The sequence below is a fragment of the Pteronotus mesoamericanus genome, unplaced genomic scaffold, assembly GCF_021234165.1.
Source record: "Pteronotus mesoamericanus isolate MK-2021 breed Mesoamerican mustached bat unplaced genomic scaffold, CSHL_Meso_final scaffold_507, whole genome shotgun sequence".
Taxonomy (NCBI): domain Eukaryota; kingdom Metazoa; phylum Chordata; class Mammalia; order Chiroptera; family Mormoopidae; genus Pteronotus; species Pteronotus mesoamericanus.
The window spans coordinates 17,471,442-17,497,708 of record NW_026555319.1 but is presented as its reverse complement, the minus strand read 5'-3'; the positions used below and the strand labels follow the sequence as shown (position 1 = coordinate 17,497,708).

Genomic DNA, 26,267 nt, shown 5'->3' with positions numbered 1-26,267 from the left:
CATTAAATAGCACTTAACAGGACAAGTGATTCTGATTCGCAGATATTTGAAAAGAGTAAACACCATAATCATCAGGACTCACGGGGCTAAATAAAATAAAATGAGATTGCTTAAGGGAATGGAGATTATCGACGATTGCCTGCGAAACAGGCAAGACAACACAACGAGCAAATGATGGATTCGTGTCTTGGCTCCAGGACTTACAAGCTGTGGAGGGGCGGAAGGAGGGAGGCAGGCAAGAGAGCAAAGTACCTGGTGCCCTGGAAGAGAGACTTGAATTCCAGGAATAATTCCATGCATTGCAACCTCAGACAAATCACATCCACATGGGGCTTCAATTTCCTCTTTTGTAAAATGGGGACTAATATTCTCTCTGTCATGATTTTTGGGTCAGGATGTCCTACCCAGCTGATCACTTTTGTCCATTTTACTTAAAAGAACAAAAAATAATTCAGGGCCTGGACCACACCCTCAAGGGCGAATAATCATAGCAGTGTTAAAGATTCCTAGCGTTCATAATGAGCTTTCCGGCTCGGCTCCGCAGGCCCTCACAACAACCTGGGCGAGTCGCAGGGTAAGCAACACTGTGTCCATTCTACACTTGAGTAAACTGAGGCTGAGGCAGGTTATCCTAGGTCATGTGTCTGAAACCATGGCAAAGCCGTTACTAAACTTGAGAACCCTAGCTCCTAGTTGGATGCTCCTGGGAAGCTGAGGGTTCAGAAGAGTCAGCCACGCCAACCCCCTCTGACACTTGGAGAGGCTTTTAGTTACATCTGGTTTCTACAATTACTTTCAACACACACACACACACACACACACACACACACTTCATCCTATCCCTAAAAAAACTCTGTGGCCATGGAAGGGTTAATGTCCACCCTCCTCTCCTCCCTCATCCTGCCACCTTCCTTGAAAGCCATCCAGAGTGGCCAGAACTGTTGCAAATTTAAAACACGTCCTCTTCTGGCTGCTGGGTGTGCCAAGCTGTCACAGGTGAAATTTCCATGTTTCAGGCTGCTGAGAACAAGTTTCTCTGGTTTTGGTGTGTCCCCAGAGTCCCAAAGGGAAGCCACACACATTTCCCTCTTCCCAGTGACGCACCACCCTCCGGTCGTCCTCCGAGTCGTCTTCAACGCAGCTTTCCCAACTCTCACTCACTCCAGCCCCGGGATCCCACGGCACAGCCCGTCCAGCCAGCCTCTCCCCGGAGCGGGGCGCGGAGAGCCCCTCCCTTGGGCTGCCCGACAGCACCTGCAGCTGCCAGAGGCTTGCGACCCTCCCCAGCCACGCTGCTTCTTTTCCATCCAGAACGGGACGACCACGAGGCAGGACGGTGGTGACCTCCTCCCAAGCCTGGGAGCTCCCCCTGCAGCTACAGGCTGGCCCTCTCCTGCCGCTCACACGCTGCCCTCCACGCCCCACCCTCCCCCTCTGCTCACAGGTCCCAGGTGTCCATCGTCCGCGGTGGCCAGCGCCCGTCTCGCTTCTGCTCATCCTCTCTTGCCTCCTCGCACCGCGGTCCCTGACTTCCTCTTAAGCGCTTCCAAGTCTTTCCCATTTCACTCCACACTCCTTTAAGGCCATTCTCCCGTCCCTCCTCGCAGTTCATCCAGGCCCTTTCTCCTCCGTGTGCCCCCTCCTTGTCCCTCCCGGTGACCCTCGCTCCCTCCGCGAGTGCTCCAGGGCCCCCACATACCCACAGCCCGACAGCCATCACCACCACGAAATACACGACGATGACAGAGATGTCGGCCGCATTTCGGATGCGCTCGTGGGGAGCCAGGGGCGCAGCAGTCGTGGCAGTCGTGGGGCTCCAGGTGCTACTGTCCATGGCGGCAGCGATGAGGTGTCCCTCCCGCCGAGGCCACTCGCTCCTTACAAGGGCTTTGGGTTAATGATCAGCCTCGGAGGAGGGCACCCGCGGAGTGGCGGTAGCCGGGCGGTGGCGCGGGACCCCTGCGCTGCGCCGTCGGGGAGCAGCTTTGGACGCAAAGCACGGAATGAGCAGCGCGCTGAACTGCCAGCCGGGCGGCTGCCCGCCAGCAGATAAGACTCACCTGCCAGCGGGGAGGGGCCAGCCAGGGGGTGGTGCCCGCGTGGCACAAAGGCCCGCTGTGCTCCTGCAACGGGCACCGGATGGATCTCCCAAACTGCCGCTGGGCCACTCCCGAGCAGAGAGCGGGAGCGGCTCCATTGAGGAACCAAGCTACCTAGGGCCGAGCGCCTTCAGGCTTTAAGTCACCTGTCACCTTCCCTTGGACCAGTCCCAAACCATCTGTGGACCTTGCTTCCCTACATATGAAGTGGGTGCAGGACTGACTGTTGCCAGGATTCAGCCAAGTTCTTGGTCTCCATGGAGAACATTCTGGAGAGGACAGAAAGTTGTTGGATGTTGCTGGTAAAAGTTCAGCACAATTGCAATCTCTTGGCGGCTGGCTGGCCACCCGATCACCTGCATTTCTGGCTCCTGCCCTCCACAGCCTGCAGCCTTTAGGGGCACTGTTACCCACCAAATGGAGGAAGAAACTGAGACTAGGAAAGATAATCCTACTGAGAGCTCTTTTCTTGCCCTGCACTTCACCCAACAATGTGACCCGGGGCCCTGGCAGGCAAGCAGGAGGAAAGATATGAGAATCCTTGCCAGGGAGTTCATCAAACCCTGATCCTTCCTGGGAGCTCAGCCCCTCTGGAAACACATAGTCAGAGTTCAGAACAGAGACAGCTGAGAGAGGTGGCGTGACTCACCCAAGGTCACACAGTGAGCCAGTGATAAATGGGGCTCTGCAGTCCAGGCCAGGGCAGGCCTAGTTCAGAGGACAGTTGGGAGATGCTCTTGGGCGCTCATGCTGGAGGCCACAGAGCAGCCACTTTAGGAGAGAGGGAGGGAGCCTTAGTTGGGTTGAGGTCCAGGAAGGGGAAAGACCACACAAACCCTGCCAGGGTGCTGTTCTGCCTCGGGTTCTCCCTGCACACCACCAGTGCCGGCAGCCTGTTCCTTTGCATCCTGCTGCCTCTGAGGTCCCCTCCCCTGCTCCCTCATCAGAGCTTGATCTTCCCACTGAGGCTGCAGTCTGCCCTGTTTTCCCCCAGCCGCCTCCAACACTGTAAATATATCAGGCAATGTCCAGGGGCCATCCTAATTCCTGGCCACAGGGAGCAAGGGTTTTCCTTCCGTGGAAGCGGGCAGCAGGGGCTCCTCTCCGTGGATGCCTCCCAGGCTCCTCCACCATGGGTGCCTCCGCAGCGAGGGGCAACCGCCTTCCGTCATGCCCATGCGTGCCAGCCTGCAGCTGGGCTCTGTCCCCTGGCTCTGTGCCAAGCAGAGCGGAGCCCCTGCTTTCAGGGAAGTCCTGGAATCTCTGGGAGTCGGATCCACAGGAAAAATCGAGCCCTCTCCCTCCAGCTGCAGGCAGCCAGCCCTGCCAAGTTCAGGAGTGAAGTCTATGGAAATGAGCAAATCCACCAAGTAAGGAGGAGTGAGGACTGGAAGTGCTGATGATCTCAAAGGAGGGACATCCTTTGCTCTTTCTAGGACAGCAGAGCATGGATGGCCAGAGGGGGAGAGGGAGGGCAGCCAGGGGAAACCAGAAAGTGCAGCCATTCATTCATTCACTCTTGCAACAAAAGAGCAGCTTGGACACGTGTGCCAACCCTGGGGCTGCAGCGGTGAACGAGACCCCAGCGTTCTTTCCCTCACAGGGCTTCCAGCCCAGAGGAGGAGACAGACCATCACCAAAGATGAGACACATACCTAGAACATAGCGTTATGATATGTGCCCCAAATGTCTAGCAAGGATTTTAACCTGGGCATGAGTGAGGTTGCGGGAAGACCTGGGAAAGCTCTGGTTTGAGCAGGGCCCTGAAAGAGAAGGAGCAAGCCAGGTGAGGCGGGAGCGAGGGGTGTACCGGGAAAGGGCAAGCTGGGGGAGGGGGGGTGTTGTCCACACAGGGAGGGGCCAGTGCGGTGGAAAATAAAAAATGAAAGCATATCATCAGCGAGTAACTTCCCTCTACGGTCCTCCCCAGGTTGTGTGAGGCCCTTTTGCAATTTCTCTTCCTCAGTAAAGTTTTCTCGAGTTTAAATTGTCCTTTTAGAAGAGACCTCGTCACTGAAGAGCTCTTCAGTGATGAGGTCTCTTCTAAAAGGACAATTTAAACTCGAGAAAACAGTGAGGCGGTCCCTCAAAAAGTTAACTCTAGAACTACCATCGCATCCAGCAATCCCACTACTGGAGACATATCCAAAGGAAATGAAGTGGGCATCTCCAAGAGATAGCAGCGCTCCCATGTTCATTACAGTGTTATTCACAATAGTCAAGATATAGAAAGAATTTAAGTGTCCATCAACAGATGAATGAAGAAAATGTTATATATATATAATAGGATATCATTCATTCATAAAAGAGAAGGAAATCCTGCCATTTTTGACACCACGGATGAACCTGTAGGGCATTATGCTAAATGAAATTAGCCAGGCACAGAGTAGCCTCTGCTCTTTCTCTTCCCAAAAGCGACCAGAGATCACTTCTGAAGATGGTTCGCTATTGATGTGACCCAGAAAACCCCACAAAATCATGCAAATCACGAGGTTCAAATCTTCGGGTTCACTTCAAGAACGCCCGTGAGACTGCCCAGTCCATCAAGGGTATGCATATTCAAAGAGCCACCAAGTATCTGAAAGATGTCACTTTAAAGAAGCAATGTGTCCCATTCCGTCGATATAATGGTAGAGCTGGTAAGTGCGCCCAGGCCAAACAGTGGGGCTGGACACAGGGTCGGTGGCCCAAAAGGAGTGCTGAGTTTTTGCTGCACATGCTTAAAAATGCAGAAAGTAATGCTGAACTTAAGGATTTAGATGTAGATTCTCTGGTCATTGAGCACATCCAGGTGAACAAAGCTCCCAAGATGCGACGGAGAACTTACAGAGCTCATGGGCGGATCAACCCACCCATGAGCTCTCCCTGCCACATCGAGATGATCCTCACTGAAAAAGAACAGATTGTTCCTAAACGAGAAGAGGAAGTTGCACAGAAGAAAAAGGTATCCCGGAAGAAACCGAAGAAACAAAAGCTTATGGCTCAGGAGGAAATTCAGCATAAAATAAATAAAATAAATACTAGTAAAAGTAAAAGAAAAGAGAAAGAAATTAGCCAGGCACAGAACAAGAAATGCTGTATGATGTTCAATCTTAAAAAGTCACTCAAAAACCACAGATTAGAATGGTGGTTACCAGAGGCTGAGGGTGAACAAAGTGAGTTGTTGATCAAGGGCACAAACTGCCAGTTATGAATAAGTTCTGGGAATCTAAGGTACAGTATGGTGATTATAATTAACAATACCAGTGTGTATACTTGAATATTGCTAAGACGGTAGCTCTTAAATGCTTTCACCAAAAAGAAAAACACACAAAGTGGTAACTATGTGAGGTGATGGATGTGTGTTAACTTGATTATGGTAACCACGTCACACTCTATGCATATATTAAATCATCACATTGTACATCTTTTTAAAAATCATGTGTACAACCTAATTTTTTTTTTCAAACAACTACCTCCCCTGAACAGATGCTTCCAGGGGCACATGGTATGATGCACCACCTGCCCCCAACAACTGGCCAGAGCTGCCACGTCGCTCACTGCTCATGGATAAGGGTCCTGTTGACCCATCTCCTGCCCTGACTGGTGCCAAACAAAACCAGGGTCTGTTCACTAAAGGGGACCTTACCATGAGAACCCCAGAATAAGAAGAAAGTTTGCCAACAACCAGGCCATGAGAGAAGATGAGATGATGACAAAAGAGACAGATGTGAGAGCAAGAAACAGACCCCAGATGAGCCCACACAGGTTCACAGCCTATGGTCAGGACAGAGGCTCAAGTTTGAAAAGCCAGGTGCCCACAGACTCCCAGCCATTAAACCTGACTGTGGGGAGAAAAAGAAATATTCAAATGACTTTGAGGTCCTTAAGCTAATATCTACCAGTGGCAGGGAGGTGCCTAGGATTTGGAGGGGAATGACTTATCACTCAGTGGAAATCTTCCTGTCTAATCGTCTCTGCCCGCCCCACTACACTACTCATCTGTCTAGGCCCTACAAGAGTCCCACCTGCTCCTGCCAGACTGGGAGCTCCCCCAACCAGCAGGCCCCAAATGTACAGCGCCCACCTCTCACTGGCCAAACTGTGCCCTTTACAAACTGTGCTCTTATTAGCTAGGTGACCTCGAAACAATTTGCCTAACTTTGGGGGCCTCGGTGTCCCCACTTACAAATTGAGGATAGCAATATTGAACATAAACGAGAGAACACAGGGGACACATTTCAGTGCACTGCCAAGCACGCATTTGGTGCTCCATGAAATGTTAACTTTTATCTTCACCATCATCACCTTACCTAGACCACAAGATATGGAGCCCCAAGCTGGGGCCCTGCCCTCCCAGAGCAGAAGGCAGATACAAAAAAGAAAACATAGACTGTGTGTTGGACAAGTGGTACGACCTTAGTCTTCACGATGACCCTACCCTTATCCCCATTTTACAGATGAGAGCCTTGAGACTCACAGGAGTTATGTAACTTGCCAAGGTGGTAAAAGGCCAAGCTGGCGCTCAACCCCACGTAGGTCTAATACCAAAGCCTATAGTTTAACCCTGGTGCAGAGAGCAGGGAGAGAATGGGACAAAGCAAAGGTAAGTGAAGGCTTCGCCTTGATTCCAAGCCTACTCTCCAGCCAGCCTCCCTCTATTCCTCCCTGCCCCTCACCCCAGCTTGACACTGGGCTGCCTGGAGGTGTGAGGCATTTCAGTGAGTCATTAATCATAACAGAAGCAGGCAAAAGTCAGAAGCTTTACAGGTGCTGTGTTCTGCCAGTGCCCAGGTTTTCTGAAGACCCAGAGTCCAGCATGGGAGCAGGTGGATGGAGTAAGAAGGGTTAGCTGTTGCTCAGGTCCTGAAGAAGTTGGCCCTCTGAGAGCCAGGGCTCAGTGTGGCCTTCATCTGCTCCAACTCCCTCTTTGGGATGAGCCAAAAAAGCAGGTCCTTTGCCCACCTCCACCTGCTCCCCTCCCCCCTTTCCCTCTGGCTAACACCACACTGTTGTCTGTGTCTGTGTGTTATACATGTTTTTTGCTTAGTCCCTTCACCTTCTTTCATCCAGCCTCCCAAAACCCCTCCCCTCTGACAGCTGTCAGTCTCTTCCATGTAGCCACGCCTCTGTTTCTATTCTGTTTGTCAGTTTATTTTGTTCATTAGATTCCACATATAAGTGAGATCATAGTAAAATATATGTATGAAATACTAAAATGTATTAATATATTTAATGTATTAAAATAGATATAAAAGTCAAATAGAAACAAAAGCAGCAGCTTCTGGCAGAAATTAGTCAGAGGCCTGAAGGCATTGGCTGAGGAACTCCCCAGTTCTCACCTGTGAACCTTACCCCTCACATAGCCAATTACCACCCATCCATCAACTCCTACTGAGGCTGGGATTCCAGGAACACAAAAAACAGGCTTGAAAATCCTTGGGTCACCAAAAGACCCACAAAGGTAGCAGTGGGCATGGAAAGCCATTCATGTATTCAACAAACCCCTGTGGGACATTTATCGAGGTATCAGGGGTACAAAGTGAACAGGACAAGTATAGTCCCTGCCTTTCAGAAGCTTAAAATCCATGCACATGCTTATTGGATATGCGGTTTCCTTTTGAGGTGATGAAAATATTTTGGAACTGGATAAAAGTGGCAGTTCCATACATTAGATGCCACTGGATTCTTCACTTAAAAATGGTTAACTTTATGTTATGTGAACTTCACCACAATTTTTCTAAAAAATGCACAAAGCAACAAGCCAGAAATAATAAAACTTTAATTCCCCACCAGATACACTCTCCCTAACCTACAGGCTGATCCTAAAGTTTTTATGAGTTTCATTCATTTAGTCAACAAGTCAGTTGAGGAGAATGAAAGGGTGAGTTTATTTCACCATCAAAAGAATAATCTCTCCCGTCTTATGGCTGGTCCTGATAATTCTACATCGAGAACCTCATTGATTCATTCATTCATATGTCCTTTCGCAGTATGCACTCTACACCAGGCACTGTGGTTACAAACATGTATGAGACACAATATCTGTAATGAACACGGGAGGGCAGCTATCGCTTCAAGATACTGACTTCATTTCCTTTGGGCATATACTCAGAAGTCAGATTGCTGGATTATATAGTAGCTCTGGTTTTAATTTTTGAGCGCCCTCCATACTGCGTCCATAGTGGCTGTATCACTTTACATTCCCAGCAACAGTGCACGAGGTTCCCTTTTCTCCCCATCATGGCCAGCACAGGTTATCTTTTGTCTTTTTAATAATAGCCATTCTATGAACTGTAGACCTAAGTCAAAAACAAAGTTGGAGGTAAGAGTGACAAGATAATGTGTAAATGATAGATACGGTGACAACATAGAAACTGCATACTTAAGGCGGGAGAACACAGAAGGAGGAGAGAAGGTGGAAAGCATACATATTGCCACATAGTTCGTTTAGTCACTCCTCCTACTCAAGTCTCCTCCTTTCCCCCTGTGTGACTTGTAAAATTTCCTTTGTATACATTTTATACATTTCCTTATACCTTTATTCTTAGGTGTTTTACCCTTTATTCCATGATATTTCTTGACTTCCCATTACTATTTTCTTATATAGACAAAAAATGACCATTTTAAACTGGTAACTCTATTTGTAGAAAATTAAGTATATTTCAAAGTACAAAGATAAACCCTAAAAACATGCTACTATTAAACTGAATAGTACAGGAGAGGGAAATGATAGGGGAGGCAACATTTGTAAGATAACTTTATTAAGGCTCATAGTAGGGAACTGTCTAAAGAAGATGGAACTAAGAGTGGTATATAAAGAAATTGATTACCTGTTTTATTTTCCCCCATAAAACTCTCTCCTGTCTTCTGTCTCAAAACTGTGTTCAGTCCTAGGCAAAGCAAAATACTTTTTGTTTTGATTTGTTGCTTTCTTCTAAGCTACCCGTGGCATAGGCTGCTAATGGTCTCTCAATGTTTATTCTTTCCTTTTTGTATAGGAACGGACATTTTTAGGGAAGCACAGGATAACCTGAAATTTTAAAATGCTCTTTTCCAGCCTCTTGAAACCAACTATGGCCATAGGGCCAAATTCTGGCTGAAGGTGTGTGACCAGGAGTGCTGTGGTTCATATTCAGGAGGTGCCCTTTCCCAGGGCTTCCTGGTGGCCCCGTTTTGAGAGAAATGAGGCATTTTTCCCTCAGCCAATTCACCTGGACATGGGATTATTACGATGTGCCCCCAGGGAACCCCCTAAGCTTCTCACATGGTTGTTTCTTATCTTCAATGTAGCAGCCAACCAATTTCCGCGTCATCATCAGTGTGACATTGTGATTTATAAGAAATGCATATTTGGCCCAAGGTGACAGGGCCTGGTAGCTGAAGTTCCTTAAATGGGTTATTAGATGTAATCAGGAGAAGGGTTACTCCCACTTCCACCCCTTGGTCCTCAGACTGGCCCATGCTGGCATACCCTGCATCCTTGTAGGGAAGGAGAACCCCAACCTTGTAGGGGTTGTCTCCCCGCTGAGGCTCAAAATAGTCCTTCAGCGGGCTATGGCTTTGAAGCGCTAAGCGACCCGCTGATTCCGAGTGATGGGTGCATGGGAAATGCAGAGACTGCTCTGGGGTGAGCCCAGGGCTCGACCATGAGGGTGCACTGGTGCGTTAAGATGAATTCGTTGTTTTATCCTAAGAATGCAAGGTTTGGCTTAACATGTGAAAATCAGTTATTGTAATCCAGCACATCAACAGATGAAAGGAGAAAACTGATATAATTGTCTCCACGAATGTAGAAAAAGCACTTAATGTTATTTGACATGCATTCAAGATACAAACATACAGCAAACTAGGATTGAAAAGGAACTTCCTGTTTCTGGTTAAAGGTATGTTCAAAAGCTCCCACCAAATATTATATGCGATGGTAAAATGTTGAGAACTTTCCCTTTGAAAGATTGGAGTGTGGCTACCTTAGGGGGTCAAGGCTGGGACATAAAAGCGGCTCATTCTTGCACATTCCCCAATAAAGTGGTCATCATTTTGAAAAGAAAATAATAATAGCCATTCTAACAGGTGTAAGGTAATATTTCATTATGCTTTTGATTTGTATTTACTTAAAGAATAGTAATCCTGAGAATCTTATCATGTTCTATATTAGTTCCATTAGTTCCTCATATATTGTATGAGTTTTTATATTTTTTGGATATTAAAAAATGGTAACGATGTGCCCTGGCCGGGGTGGCTCAGTGGGTTGGGTGTCATCCCACAAAAACTAAAAGTTCACCAGTTCGGTTCCCGGTCAGGGCACATGCTTGGGTTGCAGATTCAGTCCCCATCCAGGGTGCATGTGGAAGGCAACCACCGATGTTTCCCTCCCTCTCTTTCCTTCTCTCTAAAATCAAAAATAAAATAAAATTTTAAAAATGGTAACAATTTGAGTTGATCGATTAACTTGATTGTGGTAGCCATTTTACTATATATATGTTTATATCAAATCATCACACTGTATACCTTAAATGTGTACAATCGTGTCAATTACACCTCAATATTGTAAGCAGAAAATTTAAAAATGCATACTAGCAAAAAAAAAAAAAAAAAGACAAAATCTCTACCCCAGGCCTTCCCAGTCCATCAAGGAAAGGTTATGACTGATATGCACATGCTGTTTCCTGTGCAAGAACATTTTCTCCCCAATTCTTCACCTGGCTAACTCTCATAAGCCTTTCATCTCAGCTTAAATTTCTTCCAAGAGGTCTCCTGGCCTGCACTTCACCCCTAGCCTGAAAGCTCTCCATGAACCCTGTTCTCCAGCCCTAGTCTCATCCTACCTGCACTTGTCTCAATTTTTAATCCACATTTAGTCATATAACTATACGTTCACCGTCCATAGCCCCCACTAGACTATAAGCATGACAGCGGCGTCAGTGTCTCTTGGCCATCACTGTGCCTAGGACTGAGGCAGGCACACAGTAGATGCTTAATAAATACTAGCTGGGTAAATAAATGCATTAAAATCATTAAAATAAACAATTATAACTTGATAGATGCTCTGATGTTGAGGCAAGGTGAGGAAGAACATGCCTAAGTTTGTCTCACTAAGGGAAAGGGGCAGAAGAAATAATCGTTAAGAGGGGCTACTTGGCCATGTATCTCTCAATTTAAAAAAGAGGGGATATTTGCGCTGAGTCTTATGGGGAAGTAGGAGTTCCTGAGGCAACAGAGTTGAGAGAGATTTTGAGATGTGAGGGCACACAATATGCTCATTCAGGGAATGCTAAGTGCTTGTGGTCTGCGTGGCTGGGCAGAACACAGGAAATAAAGTCAGAGATGTGGGCAGATATTGGACCTCAGGGAACCTTGTGTGTCATATCAAGAATCCTGAATTCACCCCACAGAATACTGGGGAGCCAACAAAATGTGGGTTTCTAAGCTTGGGCTGATAGAACCCTCAGAGAGGGGTTTTGAACATCCATGGACTCCATAAAATTGCATACGCAATCATGGTCAGATTTGTATTTTCTTCAAGAGAGGAACCGTGGCTTTCATCAGATTCTCAGAAAGCTTGATGACTCAAAGAAAGGTTAATATCCACCACCTTCCCTGACCCCCCCAATGAAAAGAGCCCCACTCCCAATTCATGACTTTTATAGTACTTATGATAAAATTTAAATATATTGTTGATTTATTTGCTTACTTGCTTATTGTCTGTCTTCCTCTCCGTGAGGGCAGGGATTTTTGTCTTTCTTCTTGGAAGGCCTATCTCCAATGCTTAGCACACATGACTTGGAATATATAGAGCTCAATATACACCTGTTGACTAAATAAATCTTACTGTCAGTGTTCTTTCTAATCATGGCAAATTACACATAACATAAAATCTACCACCAAAACCATTTTTGAAGTGTTACAGTTCAGTGGCAGTAAGTACATGTATATTGTTATACAACCATCATTACCATCCATCCACAGAACTTCCTTCATGTTGCAAAACTAATCCTGTGTACTCATTGAACAATAACTCCCCATCTTTCCACCTGCTCCCAGCCCATGACAACCATCACTCCACTTTCTGTCTTTATAAATTCGACTATTCTGGGTACCTCATGTAAGTGGAATTCTACATACAGTGTTTGTCCTTTTGTGACTGGCTTAGTTCACTTAGCATAATGTCCTCAAGGTTCATACATGTTGTAGCATGTGTCAGAATTTCCTTCTTTTCAAAGCTGAGTAATTCTATTGTATTCATATGCCACATTTCTTTTACATATTTATTCATTGATGGACACTTGGATTGCTTCCACCTTTTAGCCATTATGAATTATGCTGCTATGAACATGGGTGTGTATTTTGTGGCCCTTTTTGAAATTCAAGTAGTCAAAGGATGGACAGGTTGGTGAATGGATGGACGGCTGGACAAATGAATGATAGAAGGATGGATGGATGATAGACAGATAGATAGAAAAATGAAAGAGCTCTTAACTGAGAGTTTTCTCTGTTTCCTGTCCTAGCTGTAACGCTTTCCATCTGCATGACACACCAGACATCACAGATACTGTGATGTAACAAGTGACGCCACTGTTACAGTGATAGTAGTATTGAGTTAAAGGAAATTTCCAAATACTTTAAAGGATGAGTAACTCTGTGCTATTTCATGATCACAGTTGGCATGTATCAGTGAAAGGATTATGTATGAGATTTCAGGGTATTGCTGACTAAGAAGAATGGGCCTTTCCTGGAGTGGTAACCCTGGAAAGGCGGGGAGTGATTCAGGCTGGGAAACCACAGTCAGTGTCAAATATGAAACAAGCAATACCTTTGTCAAAGCAGCAGAAACAGAGCCACTGAACTTTCAGGACCTTGAGTCATAGAGGTTGCTGGCAGTAAATGGTTCCAAATGTCAACTGAGCCAGGTGGTTCAGTTGGTTAGACCATGTGCCATACACCAAAAAAGTCTGTGGGCTCGATCCTCAGCCAGGGCATGCAATTGAATTGCATATTCAATCCCCAGTCGCCCCAAAGGGAGGCAATCAATTGATGCTTCTCTCCCACATCAATGTCCTCTCCCTCTCCCCCTATCTATCTACCTATCTCTATCTCTCTCTCTCTCTCTCATCAATAAACATATCCTTGGATGATCATTTAAAAAGAAGAAGATGCATGCATAAACAAAAAGCACAGAGAGAAGATTTTGAGGATATTTCTAAAAAGAAACCTTGCAGGCAAGAAGGGGCTGGAAAGAAGTATTCAGTCATGAAAGACAAGGACCTACATCCAAGATTACTCTATCCAGCAAAGCTATTATTTAGAATGGAAGGGAAGATAAAGTGTTTCCCAGTCAAGGTCAAGTTAAAAAGAGTTCATCATCACCAAGCCCACATTATATGAAATGTTAAAGGGACTTATATAAGAAAAAGATGAAGAACAGAAACTCTGAACAGTAAAATGACAACAAACTTACAACTACCAACAACTGTACCTAAAAACAAAAACAGAAATAAACTAAGCAAACAACTAGAACAGGAACAGAATCACAGAAATGGAGATCAGAGGGGAGGGAAAGGGGGGAAAATAGGGGAAAAGGTACAGGGATTAAGAAGCATAAATAGTAGGTACAAAATAAACAGGGGGAGTTTAAGAATAGTATAGGACATGGAGAAGCCAAAGAACTTATATGTACAACCCATGGACATTAACTAAGGGGGGGGGGGAATTCTGGTGGGATGAGGGATGCAGGGCAGAGGGGAATAAAGGGGAGGAAAAAAATGGGACAACTGCAATAGCATAATCGATAAAATATATTTTAAAAATAAAAAACAAAAAACACATGTTGAGTTAAGGAAAGAACATTATCAACATCAGAGCATAAAATAAATAACAATTTAAGATAAGAAAAAAATCTAACAATAAAAAAAAATGAGCACCTAATTTAAAAATGGGAAAAAGATCCGAACAGATACCTCATAAAAGAAGATACACAGATATCTTCTGATATGCAAATAAGCATATGAAAAAATGCTCAGCATCTTGTATCATTAGGGAATTGCAAATTAAAATGAGACACCACTACACACCTATTGAATGGCCAAAATGCAAAACACTGACACCCCCAAATGCTGGCAAGCATGTGGAACAACAGGAACTCTCATTCATTGCCAAAAGAAATTCAAAATGGCACAGGCACTTTGGAGGGCAGCTTGGCAGTTTCTTACAAAACTAAACGTACTCCTACTATGTGATCCAGCAATTGTGCCCCCAAAGGAGTTAAAAACACGTTTACACAAAAACCTACACACAGGTGTTCATAGCAGCTTTATCCGTAATTGCCGAAACTTGGAAGCAACCAAGATGTCCTTTCAGTAGATGAATGGGTAAATAAACTGTGGTACATCCAGACAATGGAATACTATTCAATGATAAAAAGAAATCAACCATCAGGCCACAAAAAGACATGAAAGAATGTTAAATGTATATTAATAAGTGAAAGAAGCCAATGTGAAGAGGCTATATACTCTTATAATTCCAACCATACAACATTGGGAAAAGGCAAAACTGCGGAGAGGGTAAAAAGATCAGTGGTTGTCAGAGGTCAGAGAGAAAAGGGGGGTGAATAGATGGTGAGCACAGAGAATGTGGAATTTTAGAGCAGTGAAATTATTCTATATGATACTATAAGAGTAGGTACGTGTCATTATACATTTCTCAAAATCCATAGAATGTACAGTGCCAAGAGCGAGCTCTGAGGATGGAGGGAGATATTTGGGAACTCTCTGCACTTTCAGCTCAGTTTTGCCGTAAACCTAAAACTGCACTAAAGGATAAAGTCTACTAAGAAATTAAACTTATATATACCCTTTGACCCAACAATTTTAATATTTATGCTCCAGATAGGCTTACAGGAGGGCAAAAAGTGACCTTTGTTCAAAGTTATTTATTGCCGCACTATTTGTAATTGGAAAAGATTAGGAGAAGTCAAAATGCCCATCCATAAAGGACTAGTTAAGTATATTATAGTTTATCCTTAATGGAATGATACTGTCCTGTGCAGCCATAAAAAAAAAAATAAAAACTCTAGCATATTGATATTGATTGGTCTCAAAGGTATTTTGTTAAGTTAAAAAAAAAAAGCAAAGTGCAAAACAACATACGAGAGCAATATGCTAAAACTAGAGTAAAATATCAGGAGGTGGGAGAAGAATATAGGTACATATTTGCTTATGTGTGCATTGAAAAGATCTCTTGGGTACACAAGAAACTGGCAAAATTGTTTGCCTTCAGAGAGAAACTTTGGAAGACTGGAAAGCTTTCTCTATATATGCATATGTACTTTATGAACCATAAGTATGTATTATGGACTACATCAACAGATAGTAGGAGGGAGGAAAGGAGAAAGATAAACAGAGATTGCTGGTAGAGAGCTAGGGCTGAAATCCAGGTCTTCAGGCTCCTGTTTGACTTGATTATATAACCTGGGCTTAAAGTACAGTGAAGGAAATGAACTTGATTACACAGGCAATGTTTGCGAGCATAAAGATAAATGAACCACAAAACTGGCTTCTAACAAACAGTTTTCCTGTCCTACATATGATTTCTAATAGTCATTGTCCCTGCTGAGACACCAAAAATGCTAAGACAGAGCAGTAGTGTAGAGACTCAGCTAAAGAATGATCTTCTGTCTGAGCAAGAGGAAAAAGTTCTAATTCACAGTCAAGTGTCCCTGATCCCTTGGATTTTTGAAGAGCCTTAGGCGAAGTCCTCAACAAGTTTTTTCCAAGTTTGGGCAATGCTACCAGGAAGCAAGGTAAGAGGAGTGTTGTTCTCACCACCTGGAATGACAAAGATGCAACAATAAGCCTCAGTCTGGGGTTTAGCCCAATGTTTTAGCTTGACTTTGATTCAAGTATTATATAATATGTACAAAAATGAAACCGCATGTACCCAAACACATATAAATATCCCCACGAATATATATGAACATAGACATACACACAAATGTCAATCCCAAAGCCTAGAATTAAAATCTAAGATGAAGAACCATCCATTCCAAATTGGCTACACTTAGCGAAGGAACCACTGTGATGTTCCAAAATGCAAAATCCTAAAATCTCTCTGTCTTTGGGGTGGTTCTGCAATTTGAGGAAGACCTGCTGGTTGACCTTCCAACATCTCTTTGGCTCTGACAGGTAGGCAAAACAAGGAATTGGTCCTTGCAATTGCTGATGGGTGGGAGACAGTTCAAGGTTGTGTTTGAAAAGAGTGGAGAAGCCGAAGTGAGATCTCGGCTGAAGGCTTAGACCGCGGATCTCACCGCGGGGCCTCATTTTTAACGGAGGGCCACTGCAATGCCCCTTTGCTCTGCTCTCCTCCCAGGTCCCAGCTTCATCTCTTGTTTGGACAGACTCTGAGTTGCTCTCCACTTGTATCCCACTTCCACTCCTTGAGAAAGCACCGGAACTGGGAGAGCTTCCTCCACTACCTCCAAAGTCAGTGTTCATGCGAAAGTGCTGTGGGCACTTTGGGGTAAAGGCCTCTTTAAACTACAATTGTCATTAACATTGTTACTGTGTTCACAGAGCTGTGATATGGAAGGGCTGCTTGTAAACTTCTTGAGTCAGGGAGCTATTGGTACGAGGCCTTGAAAGAGTTTTTTAACACCTGAATCAGGCATGTGTCAGGTTGTTTATTTCTACAACCTCTAAAAATAATAGGCTCTTGGGATGAAAAGAGTTAAACACACTCAACTCACCCCCTCATTTTATAGTGGAAATTGAGACCCAAAGAGGAAGTGTGACTTGTCCAAGGCCATGGCCTGGTCTCTGAGCTCCTAATCCAATGCTCTGCCTTCTCTAAAATTATTGTTCAAAATAAATGCACACAATTTCTTATAAAGTTAAACCTATATCTACCCTATGGCCCTGCAATTCCACCCTTAAGTACTTACTTGAGGGAAATAAAAATGCATTCTATGGTCTGAATGCGTCCCCCTACAATTCGTATGTTGAAGCCTAACCCCCAAAAGTGATTGTATTACCAGGTGGGGTTTTGGGGAAATAATTATGTCATGAGGATGGAACCTCCATGAATGGCATTAGTGCCTTATAGAAGAGGCTCCAGCAAAGTCCCCCTTCCAGGAACATACCCATGGCTTTCCCTTCTCCCTCCTCTTCCCTCTCAGGCATTCATCTCCTAAATTCTAACAGACCCCTGGAGACTTACAACCAGGGGAGCAATGGGCAGCAGCAGCTCATCCCAGGCTAACCGCCTGAACCTGTCTCCAAGGCCCCGTTTTCTCTGACTCTCCAGGATGCTGACAGAAGCCCCACCTTGGCTCCCTTCTTTCCTTCAATGTTTCTAAAGAGCCAAAGCAGCCCCTCCCAGGCTCTGCCCTGTTGCTTCTTCTATCCTAAACCCTTCCTTGTTTCACTGTCTCCAGCTTTAATAAACATACTCTCAAAATAAAAGATAATCATTTCAAAGGTTCCATTGCTAGTCCTTTCCACTAAGTAAGAACACAGTGAGGCCCCGGCTCGTGTGGCTCAGTGGATTGAGTGCCAGCCTGGGAACCAAAAATTCGCCAGTTCGATTCCCAGTCAGGGCATATGCCTGGATTTCAGGCAAAGTCCCCAGTTGGGGGCATGAGAGAGGCAACCAATCAATGTATCTCTTGCACAATGATGTTTCTATTCCTCTCCTTTTCCCTCCCTTCCCCTCTCTCTAAAAGTAAATAAAATCTTTAATAAAAAAAAAAAGACACAGTGAGAAGGTGCCAAGTGTGAATGAGGAAGAGAGCCCTCACCAGACTTAATCATGCTGACTTTTTGATCTTGGATGTATCAGCATCTGAAATTGAGAAATACAGTTCTGTTTTTTATAAGCTACCAAGTCTGTAATACTTTGTTACAGCAGCTAAATCAGACTAAGGCAACATACAGGCATAGGCAAAAGTAGGTTTACACTTATGAGTACACAAAACAGAATTTATTCTTGTATTATTATTTATAATAATACATAAATGTTTACAGCAGCTTTTTTAGCCAGAAACTAGATACACCCCAATGATGACTTCAGTAGATGCAGGAAAAGCATTTGACAAAATTTAACATCTGTTCACAATAAAAAAAAAAAATTCTAAGCAAACTAAGAATAGAAAGGACCTTCCTTAATCCAACAAAAGACATCTACCAAAAATACAGCTAACAACTTACTTAATGGTAGGCGACTAAAAGCTTTTCCCTAAGAGCAGAAAAAAAGGCAAGAATGTTCACTGACTACTACTTTTCAATATTGTCCTAGCAAGCAAAATAAGGGTGATGGAGGAAGGAGAAAAAGGAGGTGGTAGAAGAGAACAAAGAAGGAAAAGGAGGAAAGAAGGGAGGGAAACTATACACATTGGTTAGAAAGGAAGAAAAAATTGCCTCTACTCTCAGGCAACTTGATGTTCAACATACAAAACTTCATGGAATCCACAAAAATCTCCTAGAACTAATACATTCATTCAGCAAAGTCACAGGATACAAGATCAGTATATACAAAAATCAATTGTATTTCTATATACTTGCAATGAACAAATTGAATTTTTACAGTGTTATTTATAATAGCATCAAAAAAACGAAATGCTAAGGCACAAAGCTAACTGAATGTGTGCAGGATGTGTGTGCTGAAAACTATAGTACACTGATGAAAGCAATGAAAGGCCTAAATAACTGGAGAAATATATTGAGTCCATGGATTGGAAGGCTTAATATTGTTAAAAAGTCAATTTTCCCCCAAATTAATCTGTAGATCCAACACAATCCCAATCAAAATCTCAGCAAGATGTTTTGTAGATATTGATAAGATCATTTTACATTTATAAAGGAAAAGGAACACATAGCCAAATTTTTGACATAGGGTAACAAGCCTGGAGAAGTCAGAGTCAAGCTACATACTGTATTATTTCATTTATATGAAATACACAAAACGATAGTAATGGAGAACAAACCAGTGGCTGCCAGGGGTTAAGGACTGGGGGGAAGATTCACTATAAAGGGATAGAGAGGGGATTTTGCAGGATGATGGAAGTTTTCTTGATTGTGATAGTAGTTATATGACTGCGTTTGTCAAAATTCATAGGACTAAACACCAAAAAAGTGAATTTTATGTAAATTAAATTTTTTAACTTTAATAAAGATCTACAATTTACAGTGAAATGTGAATTAATAAACTACCATTTCTTTATGCCTTAATAAGAGAGCTCCCCAGGTGGCTCTAACATGAAATCAAGGTTAAGAACCAGAGCCCAAGGTAGCTATGTTCCCTCATGTACATAGATCCCCTCGGGCTATCTTTTCGTCCCAGGGTCCTCGAGAGAAGTCAAGTCTCTCCTCCCACTCCAATGCTCAGTAACAAAAAGTAAAATCTCGTGGAGCTGGAAAAGGTGATCCATGAATGTCTCAGAATAAAATGGAGGTGGACTGGACTAGCAATAATTCATTTGGAGACAAGGAGACTCAAAACATAAAAGGTTACTATCTTTAGGTATCTGAAGGGCAAGCAGGTAGAAGGAACAGGTATTTTTTGTTTGTTTGCTTGTTTCTAGTGGGAATACAGGAAACAACAGGTGGAAAGGGCATGGAGCCCGACAGAAGGAGAGATTTATAACAAGTTAATCTGCAAATAGATGGGATGACTCATGAAGGACTGAGCTGCTCAGCCTTGGGGACTCAACAGCAACAGCAGGTTCACCACCTAACTAAGATGTTATACAGAGGATTCCAGCACTGGGTGAAAGATTAGATTCAATGTCCTGTTAGGACTAGTTCAATTCTAAAATTCATTCAGTCTCAAACATACACAGAGGAAGCTGAGTTCCCCTAGACTCTTCAACTGAGTAGAATTTGAGAGATAATACAAGGTCCCACCTGCTCCATGTGTCTCCTCTATCTGACATTCCACTTCACTTCTACAAACACTAAATATGCTCACTAAGTGGAGGGTAGTGTGCAGAAAAAGTGTGCCTGTGGGGAGATCAAAAGAAGGCTCAGTTCCCCAACTGGGTACCTCACCCTGATCTCAGAGTCAACGTCCTCGTCAGGAAGCCACCCCCTCCCTCTAAAACCTGGCTGAAGAGCCTGTCCGTGCCCCTTTACTTCTCATGGCCCGGAGCACTCCTCATACACCCATCACATTCCCGGGCCTGTTCGCTTCATTCGACTATGAAGTCTGTGAGGACAGGTAACAAGCACGCACAAAAGCGAACGCCCGTAAGTTGTGAAGAGTTCTTATAATTCAATAAGAAAAAAAATGATCTGATAGCGTGGAAAAGGTGGTAGGAAATGAGGAAATCCACAGGGCCAATAATCATGTAAAAAGAGTGCTCTGCTTCCACAGTAATAAAGGAAATATACCATTAAAAATTTTATTATATACCTATCAGGTTGGTCAATATGAAAAGAGGCTAAAAACAGCAGGTATTAGAAAGGATGTGAAGAAGTGTGATTTTTTTTTTTTACATTACTGGTGGGAGTATAAATTAGTACAAATACTTTGAATAAAATATGGTTTACCTTATAAAGGCAGAGATATGGAAACAGCTTTAAGTGTTTCCACTTCTAGATACCTACCCTAAAGAAACACTTACACGTATCATGCACACAGGGATGGCTATAAGAATGTTCATTACAGCACTGCTTGCAATTTTTTTTAAAAAGGAAAGGAATCATATAACTGTATATCAGGTAAGAACTTATTTTTTAGGAGGGAATATTGTATAGCCATAATACGTGTCAACATGGATAAAACTCAAAAACGCAATGTTGAGTGAGAAAAACAAGTTGCAAAGAATTTTACAGTATGCTTCTATTTACATACATTTTTAAAGCAACCAAAATCCTCTGTGTGTGTGTGTGTGTAGAAAGAGAGAGACACCAAGAGAGAGAATTCACACATGTGTAGAAATAAAGTATAAAAATAAACATTGGAATGATAAATGGAAACTTCAGGATAGTAGTTGAAGTTGCCATTTATCAGCTACTAGAGAAGCAGGAAGAAAGGTTGAAGAGCAGAGCTTTAACTGAACCTATATAATTTAATTCTTTTTTAAAGGGACTAAGAAATCTGAACCAAACACATACACAAATAAATGAAGTGCAAAGAGAGTGCAATAACATCATAAGCAAAGAGCTATGAGAAAAGGGAGAGATTCTTGACCCTTCTGGGAAGCTTTGGGGAGACTTCACAGAAGGAGCAGCTCAGAGCTGGCCCTTGAAGAATGGGTAGGATTTCACAGCCCGAGATAGGGTGAGAGAGAATGAGCAAAGGCATAGTGATGTGAACAGGGAAGGAGACTGGGGGAACCCAGGTCAACCACAAGCAGCAGAGGTAAAGGAGTGGAGGGGTGATAGCATTCCTCCAGTAGCTGAATAGCGTGATTATACTCCTTTTTGCTGGAAAGCTCTGCAGAGGGTTTTATGAGCAACCTGAAGGCTAAGCCCTGCCCTTTCATGGCCTCACTGCATATGTGGTAGCATCCTGCACATACCAATCACTTACTCAGACAATAAACAGAATAAAAGCAACACCAACTAAGAGGTAAGAGGGACCTAGGACTCCAAGACTTTTGAGAGAGGAAGGAAAAAACAGATTATTGCTTCCATTGCTTCTTTTCCAGATAACTTATAGGAAAGAACCTAGGTTATTGCAGAAAGTTCTGGAAAGTAGGGTTAGAGCTTACAGCCCCTGTCCTAGTGTAGCACACTGCCATTATTTCAACAGCACAGCAGGGAGATAAAATTATTTATAACTATCTGAAACCTGATAGAATTTGAAACAGGACAGTCAATTTAATCATCTATTTAAATTGTGAATCCACACATTTTTATTTGCTGAGTTAACAGTGTGCAAATTCACTTTCCATCAAGAAACCAGAAGCAAAGGAAGCTACAGCGCCACCTTGTGGTGAGACCCAGCGCTACACTGAGACTATTTCCCACCCCACTGGGCCCTCGAGACCACCCAGTCGCCTGTGCCTTTTTCTGGACCTGAACTCACTACATGCGGTGCGAGTTAGCAGAAGCTAAGAATTAGAGTCAACAACAGACATGACCCAGAGTCAGGAGATCTCATTCTGTGACTCCCTTGAGGTACTGGAGGCCTCCCTTCTTCCCAACACATTGGCAAGATCAGCACAGCCAAGATCAGAAAGCAAGGATGATGAATAAAATGATGGGCGATGGGGAGAGAGAGGCAGGAGGGGGAGTGCAACACCAACACCACTGAGGTTCCCAGGTGGTGGAACAAGCTGGCATTATCTATGAGCCTCGGGCCTTCTTGAAAAATAAATTGTCCTTTTTTTCTCTATAAAAACTGCCTGAGCCTTGGCTGGTGTGGCTCAGTGGATGGAGTGCTGGCCTGCAAACCAGAAGGTCGCTGGTTCGATTCTGGTCAGGGCACATGCCTGGGTTGCGGGCATGGTCCCCCAGGGGGCATGTGACAGGCAACAGATTGATATATATCTCTCACACGTTACTGTTTCCCTCCCTCTCTTTCTTTCTCCCTTCCCCTCTTTCTGAAAGTACATAAATTTTTTTAAAAAATTTTAATCGCCTGATTGCAGAAATAGTGCTGCTATGAACATAGAGGTGCATAGGTTCTTTTGAACTGGTGATCCAGGATTCTTAGGGTATATTCCCAGCAGCAGAATCTCTGGGTCAAAAGGCAGTTCTATGTTTAGTTTTTGGAGGAAATTCCCACTGTTTTGCACAGGGGCTGCACGTCTGCATTCCCACTGAAGGCTCTTAAAAGATCTAAGAATAAATGTGTGAGATAGTACAAGGGTTTCTGTTGACTTCCCTGGATGTCAACATCCCTGGACTCGAGCGACTCATTGTTTTTCCCAACCTAAACGCCACTGAAAGAGCTGAAGGGCATTGTTTGAAAAGTTATAGGGGCTCCACCAGATCATAACACTGAGTCAAACAAAGTGGGCAAACTGGGGTCTAAAGAATTTAAATCATCAACTTTGAGGCTGGGACTATAATTTTTTTCAAGGCCAGAGAATGGAATAAAATGAAACCAACAGCAGCATTGAAGGACCCTTATATTAATTTACTCAACAATGACTTATTAATCATCCCTTCGCTGATTTTACAAATATATACTGAGCACCTACCATGTACCAGTTCTATGATAAGTTTAGGAATAGAGTTGAGGATAAAACAGTTAGGTACCTGCCCAAATGGACTTACAGCCTAGTGGGAAAGTCTGTAATAAGCAAATCATTACCATAAAGTGATGTGTTATGAAAAGAGGAATGTAAGGTGCTAGGAGAGCCTCCTTCGAAAAAAGGGGCTTTACATGTCTATAGGTCAGAGGCTGCACATCCCAGTGCCAGGGGCAAATTCAACCACCGACAACTTTTTTGGTTAGCACCATGTTTTAAAAGCACCTGAATGGCTTCGCTGGGACATGAACTCTCCAGTTTTCCACAGTCCCCACCACTCCACATACTGTATTCTGCTCGGTACCTTCTCCCACGGAGGTAGCCTAGACTCTGAACAACAGGCCATGAAGAAGAGCGCCAGGTGAGTGAGGGAGGAAATAGGGTGAGAAAGCATCCCGGGTGGGCAAATGCCCAGAACGGACAGAGGTGGAGGTGCATCTGAGGGACTGGGAGGTCCAGGTAGCCACAGTGTGGAAGAGACCACAGAGTTCAACTCCCTTACGTTATATATGAAGAAACTGATGCTCAGAGAGAAGGCATGTGCTCAAGTCACACAACTAGCAAAGCAAGCAACGGACGCAGGACTAAACCCCCACTCTCCTGCTCTTCAATAACAAATTCTTCCCATGCAAGTCTTTCCTCTGACCCATTAGGCTTATTAGGCCCATTAATCCCTAATGAAATCCCAGGGAACATCCGGGAATCCAGGCTCTTTCACACGAACTGCCCACAGGGATTCAGACCAATCAGGCACGAGGCCCCGGCCCTGCTCCCCAGGATGGCTCCACAGCACAGCCTCCCCACCTCGCTCTCCAGTGGGAGTCAGGGCTGAGTTAGGAGCTGGCAAGCTTCTGGGGCTGGGTTCAGGACCTGCCTTATCTGTACTTTCCTAGGTGGTGTGAGACATGGCAACACCTCCCCCAGGCACTTAAGGAAGCCTGGCATTCCACCGTCAGCGCTCCTTCCTCTCGCCTAAGTCCCCATCCCATATTTAAATGCAAATACCCTTGGAAGAAGGGACACTGCCACCTTCGTGTGACTGTAGTATCAAATCCAGAAAGCCAAAGCCAGGACAGAATCTAAAGATGGGCCAAGCCAACCCTCTAACGATACTAATGAGGAACATGAGCCCAGAGAAAAGAGACTGGGCCACGGTCATTCAGGGTGGAAGCCAGAGTGAAAACCTGGTCTCCCAGTTCCTGGCCCAGGGCACTTACCACTGCTCCACATTGTTTCCCATTTGGGTCCAGCCCTAGGAATGATTTCCTGGAGGAACAGAGGAGGGGAAGAAAAAGGGTATCACAGGGGTAAGGAAAGGCATTGGGAAAAGAAGGAGGAGAAGGAAGAGGAGGAGAAAACTTGGCCAACTGGTTCAAGAGTGCTCATCTATATATTGAACTATAATGTTGTACCCTTAAAACCTATATAATTTTATGTACCAATTTTACCTTTAAAAAAAGGAAAAATGCTCATCTAGACTGTGTCTAAAGCCCTTCTGAATCTCTTTGGTTTCCTGACTATAGCACCACTTGAAATAATGTTCTCCATGTGAACTCTGCCTGGTAAAAGAAGGTATCTTTCCGGCTTTTTGTTTATCTTAAAGCTGCTCCTTCTAATTCTGATACATATTACAGCGTGGATGAATCTTGACAACATTCAATATTATATGAGGTACCTAGAATAGGCAAATTTATAGAGACAAAAATTATGACAGTGGTTACCCAGGGGTTGGAGAGGGAGCGTAAAGGGGTGTTTAATTCTTTAATGGGTAGAGAATTTCTGTTTGGGATGATGCATAAGTTCTGGAAATAGTGGGGATGGTTGCACAACATCATGAATGTATTTAATGCCTTTGAATTGTACACTTAAAAGTCATTTAATAAGTAAATTGAATGTTGTGTATATTTAACCACAATTTAAAAAAAAAAAATCTGTTCCTCCTAAGCCAAGAAGAATGGCTGTGGAAGATGTCTCATGCTGCTGTTCAATGATAATTAAACCCAGACAGCGCCTTTGGCGGTCCTGGGATCTGTCTCTTGCGTCAGCAGGGTTTGGACGGAACAGACCTATGGACGCCCTTTCTTTCCAACTACCTTCCATCCTCTCTTCTAGTCACCACCTTCAAAACCACCTCAGCCATTCTCATTCTCTGAGACCAACCGACACCATTTCTTGGTGGATTTTTTTTTTACCTTAATTCTTCATTGCCGAACAACCAAGAGCGCCGTCACCACCTGGCCAACCTGCATCTGCGGGCTCCTACCCCTGCCTCTCTCAGAGTTTCTCTTTCGACCGTGACCATGTGGCTCTGCAGGGTGTGGGCTGCTTCTTCCAAGAGACGCCGAGAAGCGTGAGGGCTCTGAGCTTCTCTGAAAGCTGCAAAACCAGCGTGGTGGCCACATTCTCCTCCAGGACGTGGCGAAGCCTTCCAAAGAGGAGTGGGTAGAACTCAGGACACCATGGAAGCAGCCTTGGCCTTGGAGAAGAACTGAACCAGGCCCTTTGGATCTGCAGGCCTGGGGTTCTGTCCCCACAGACCCTCACCTCTGTGACTTCCTGGGGAACGACTTCCTGGATAAGGAGGTGAAACTCATCAAGAAGATGGGCGACCACCTGACTAACATCCCCAGGCTGGGCCCCCAGGCTGGGATGGGCAAGTATCTCTTCCATAGGCTCAACCTCAAGCACGACCAGGAAGCCTTTGGAGCCCAGAGGCCTGTGAGGGGCCCCTCTACATTTCCGTGGTGTCTGGCTTTTGCCTGAGCCTCTCCCTAAAACCCCACCCTGGAACCCTGTCCCATGCATTGGACCAAAAGGAGCTTTTTGCAACACAAAATATTTTTAAAATTAAAAATCAAAATTAAATCCATGTTTCTTCTCTCTGCCCCTACCATGGAAATATAGACAGATAAGGTCTTAGTGGTTAGGAACAAATATTTTCTAGTCAGAACACAGATGCATTCAAAGTTTGCTTCTATGGCTTAGGCAAGGCT

At 44.2% G+C, this 26,267-nt stretch overlaps 1 protein-coding gene and 1 pseudogene across 2 annotated transcripts in view; one reads left to right on the top strand and one right to left on the bottom strand.

The window, feature by feature from the left end:
- The window catches only part of SLC5A1 (solute carrier family 5 member 1), a 54,656-nt gene extending 52,464 nt beyond the window's left edge, over positions 1 to 2,192 (bottom strand). Inside the window, exon 1 of one of the 2 annotated variants that reach the window (XM_054593928.1) lies at positions 2,061 to 2,192. Coding sequence is in view for 1 of the 2 variants with exons in the window: in XM_054593927.1 (XP_054449902.1) it covers positions 1,700 to 1,834 (135 nt within the window). In the remaining variant the exon portion in view is untranslated. Of the gene's footprint in view, positions 1 to 1,699; positions 1,954 to 2,060 lie in introns of those variants that run through there. The other variant, XM_054593927.1, reaches the window with a different exon arrangement.
- Positions 2,193 to 4,536: 2,344 nt separating this feature from the next.
- Positions 4,537 to 26,037, top strand: LOC129087212 (60S ribosomal protein L17-like; annotated as a pseudogene).
- The last annotated feature ends 230 nt before the right edge of the window (positions 26,038 to 26,267 follow it).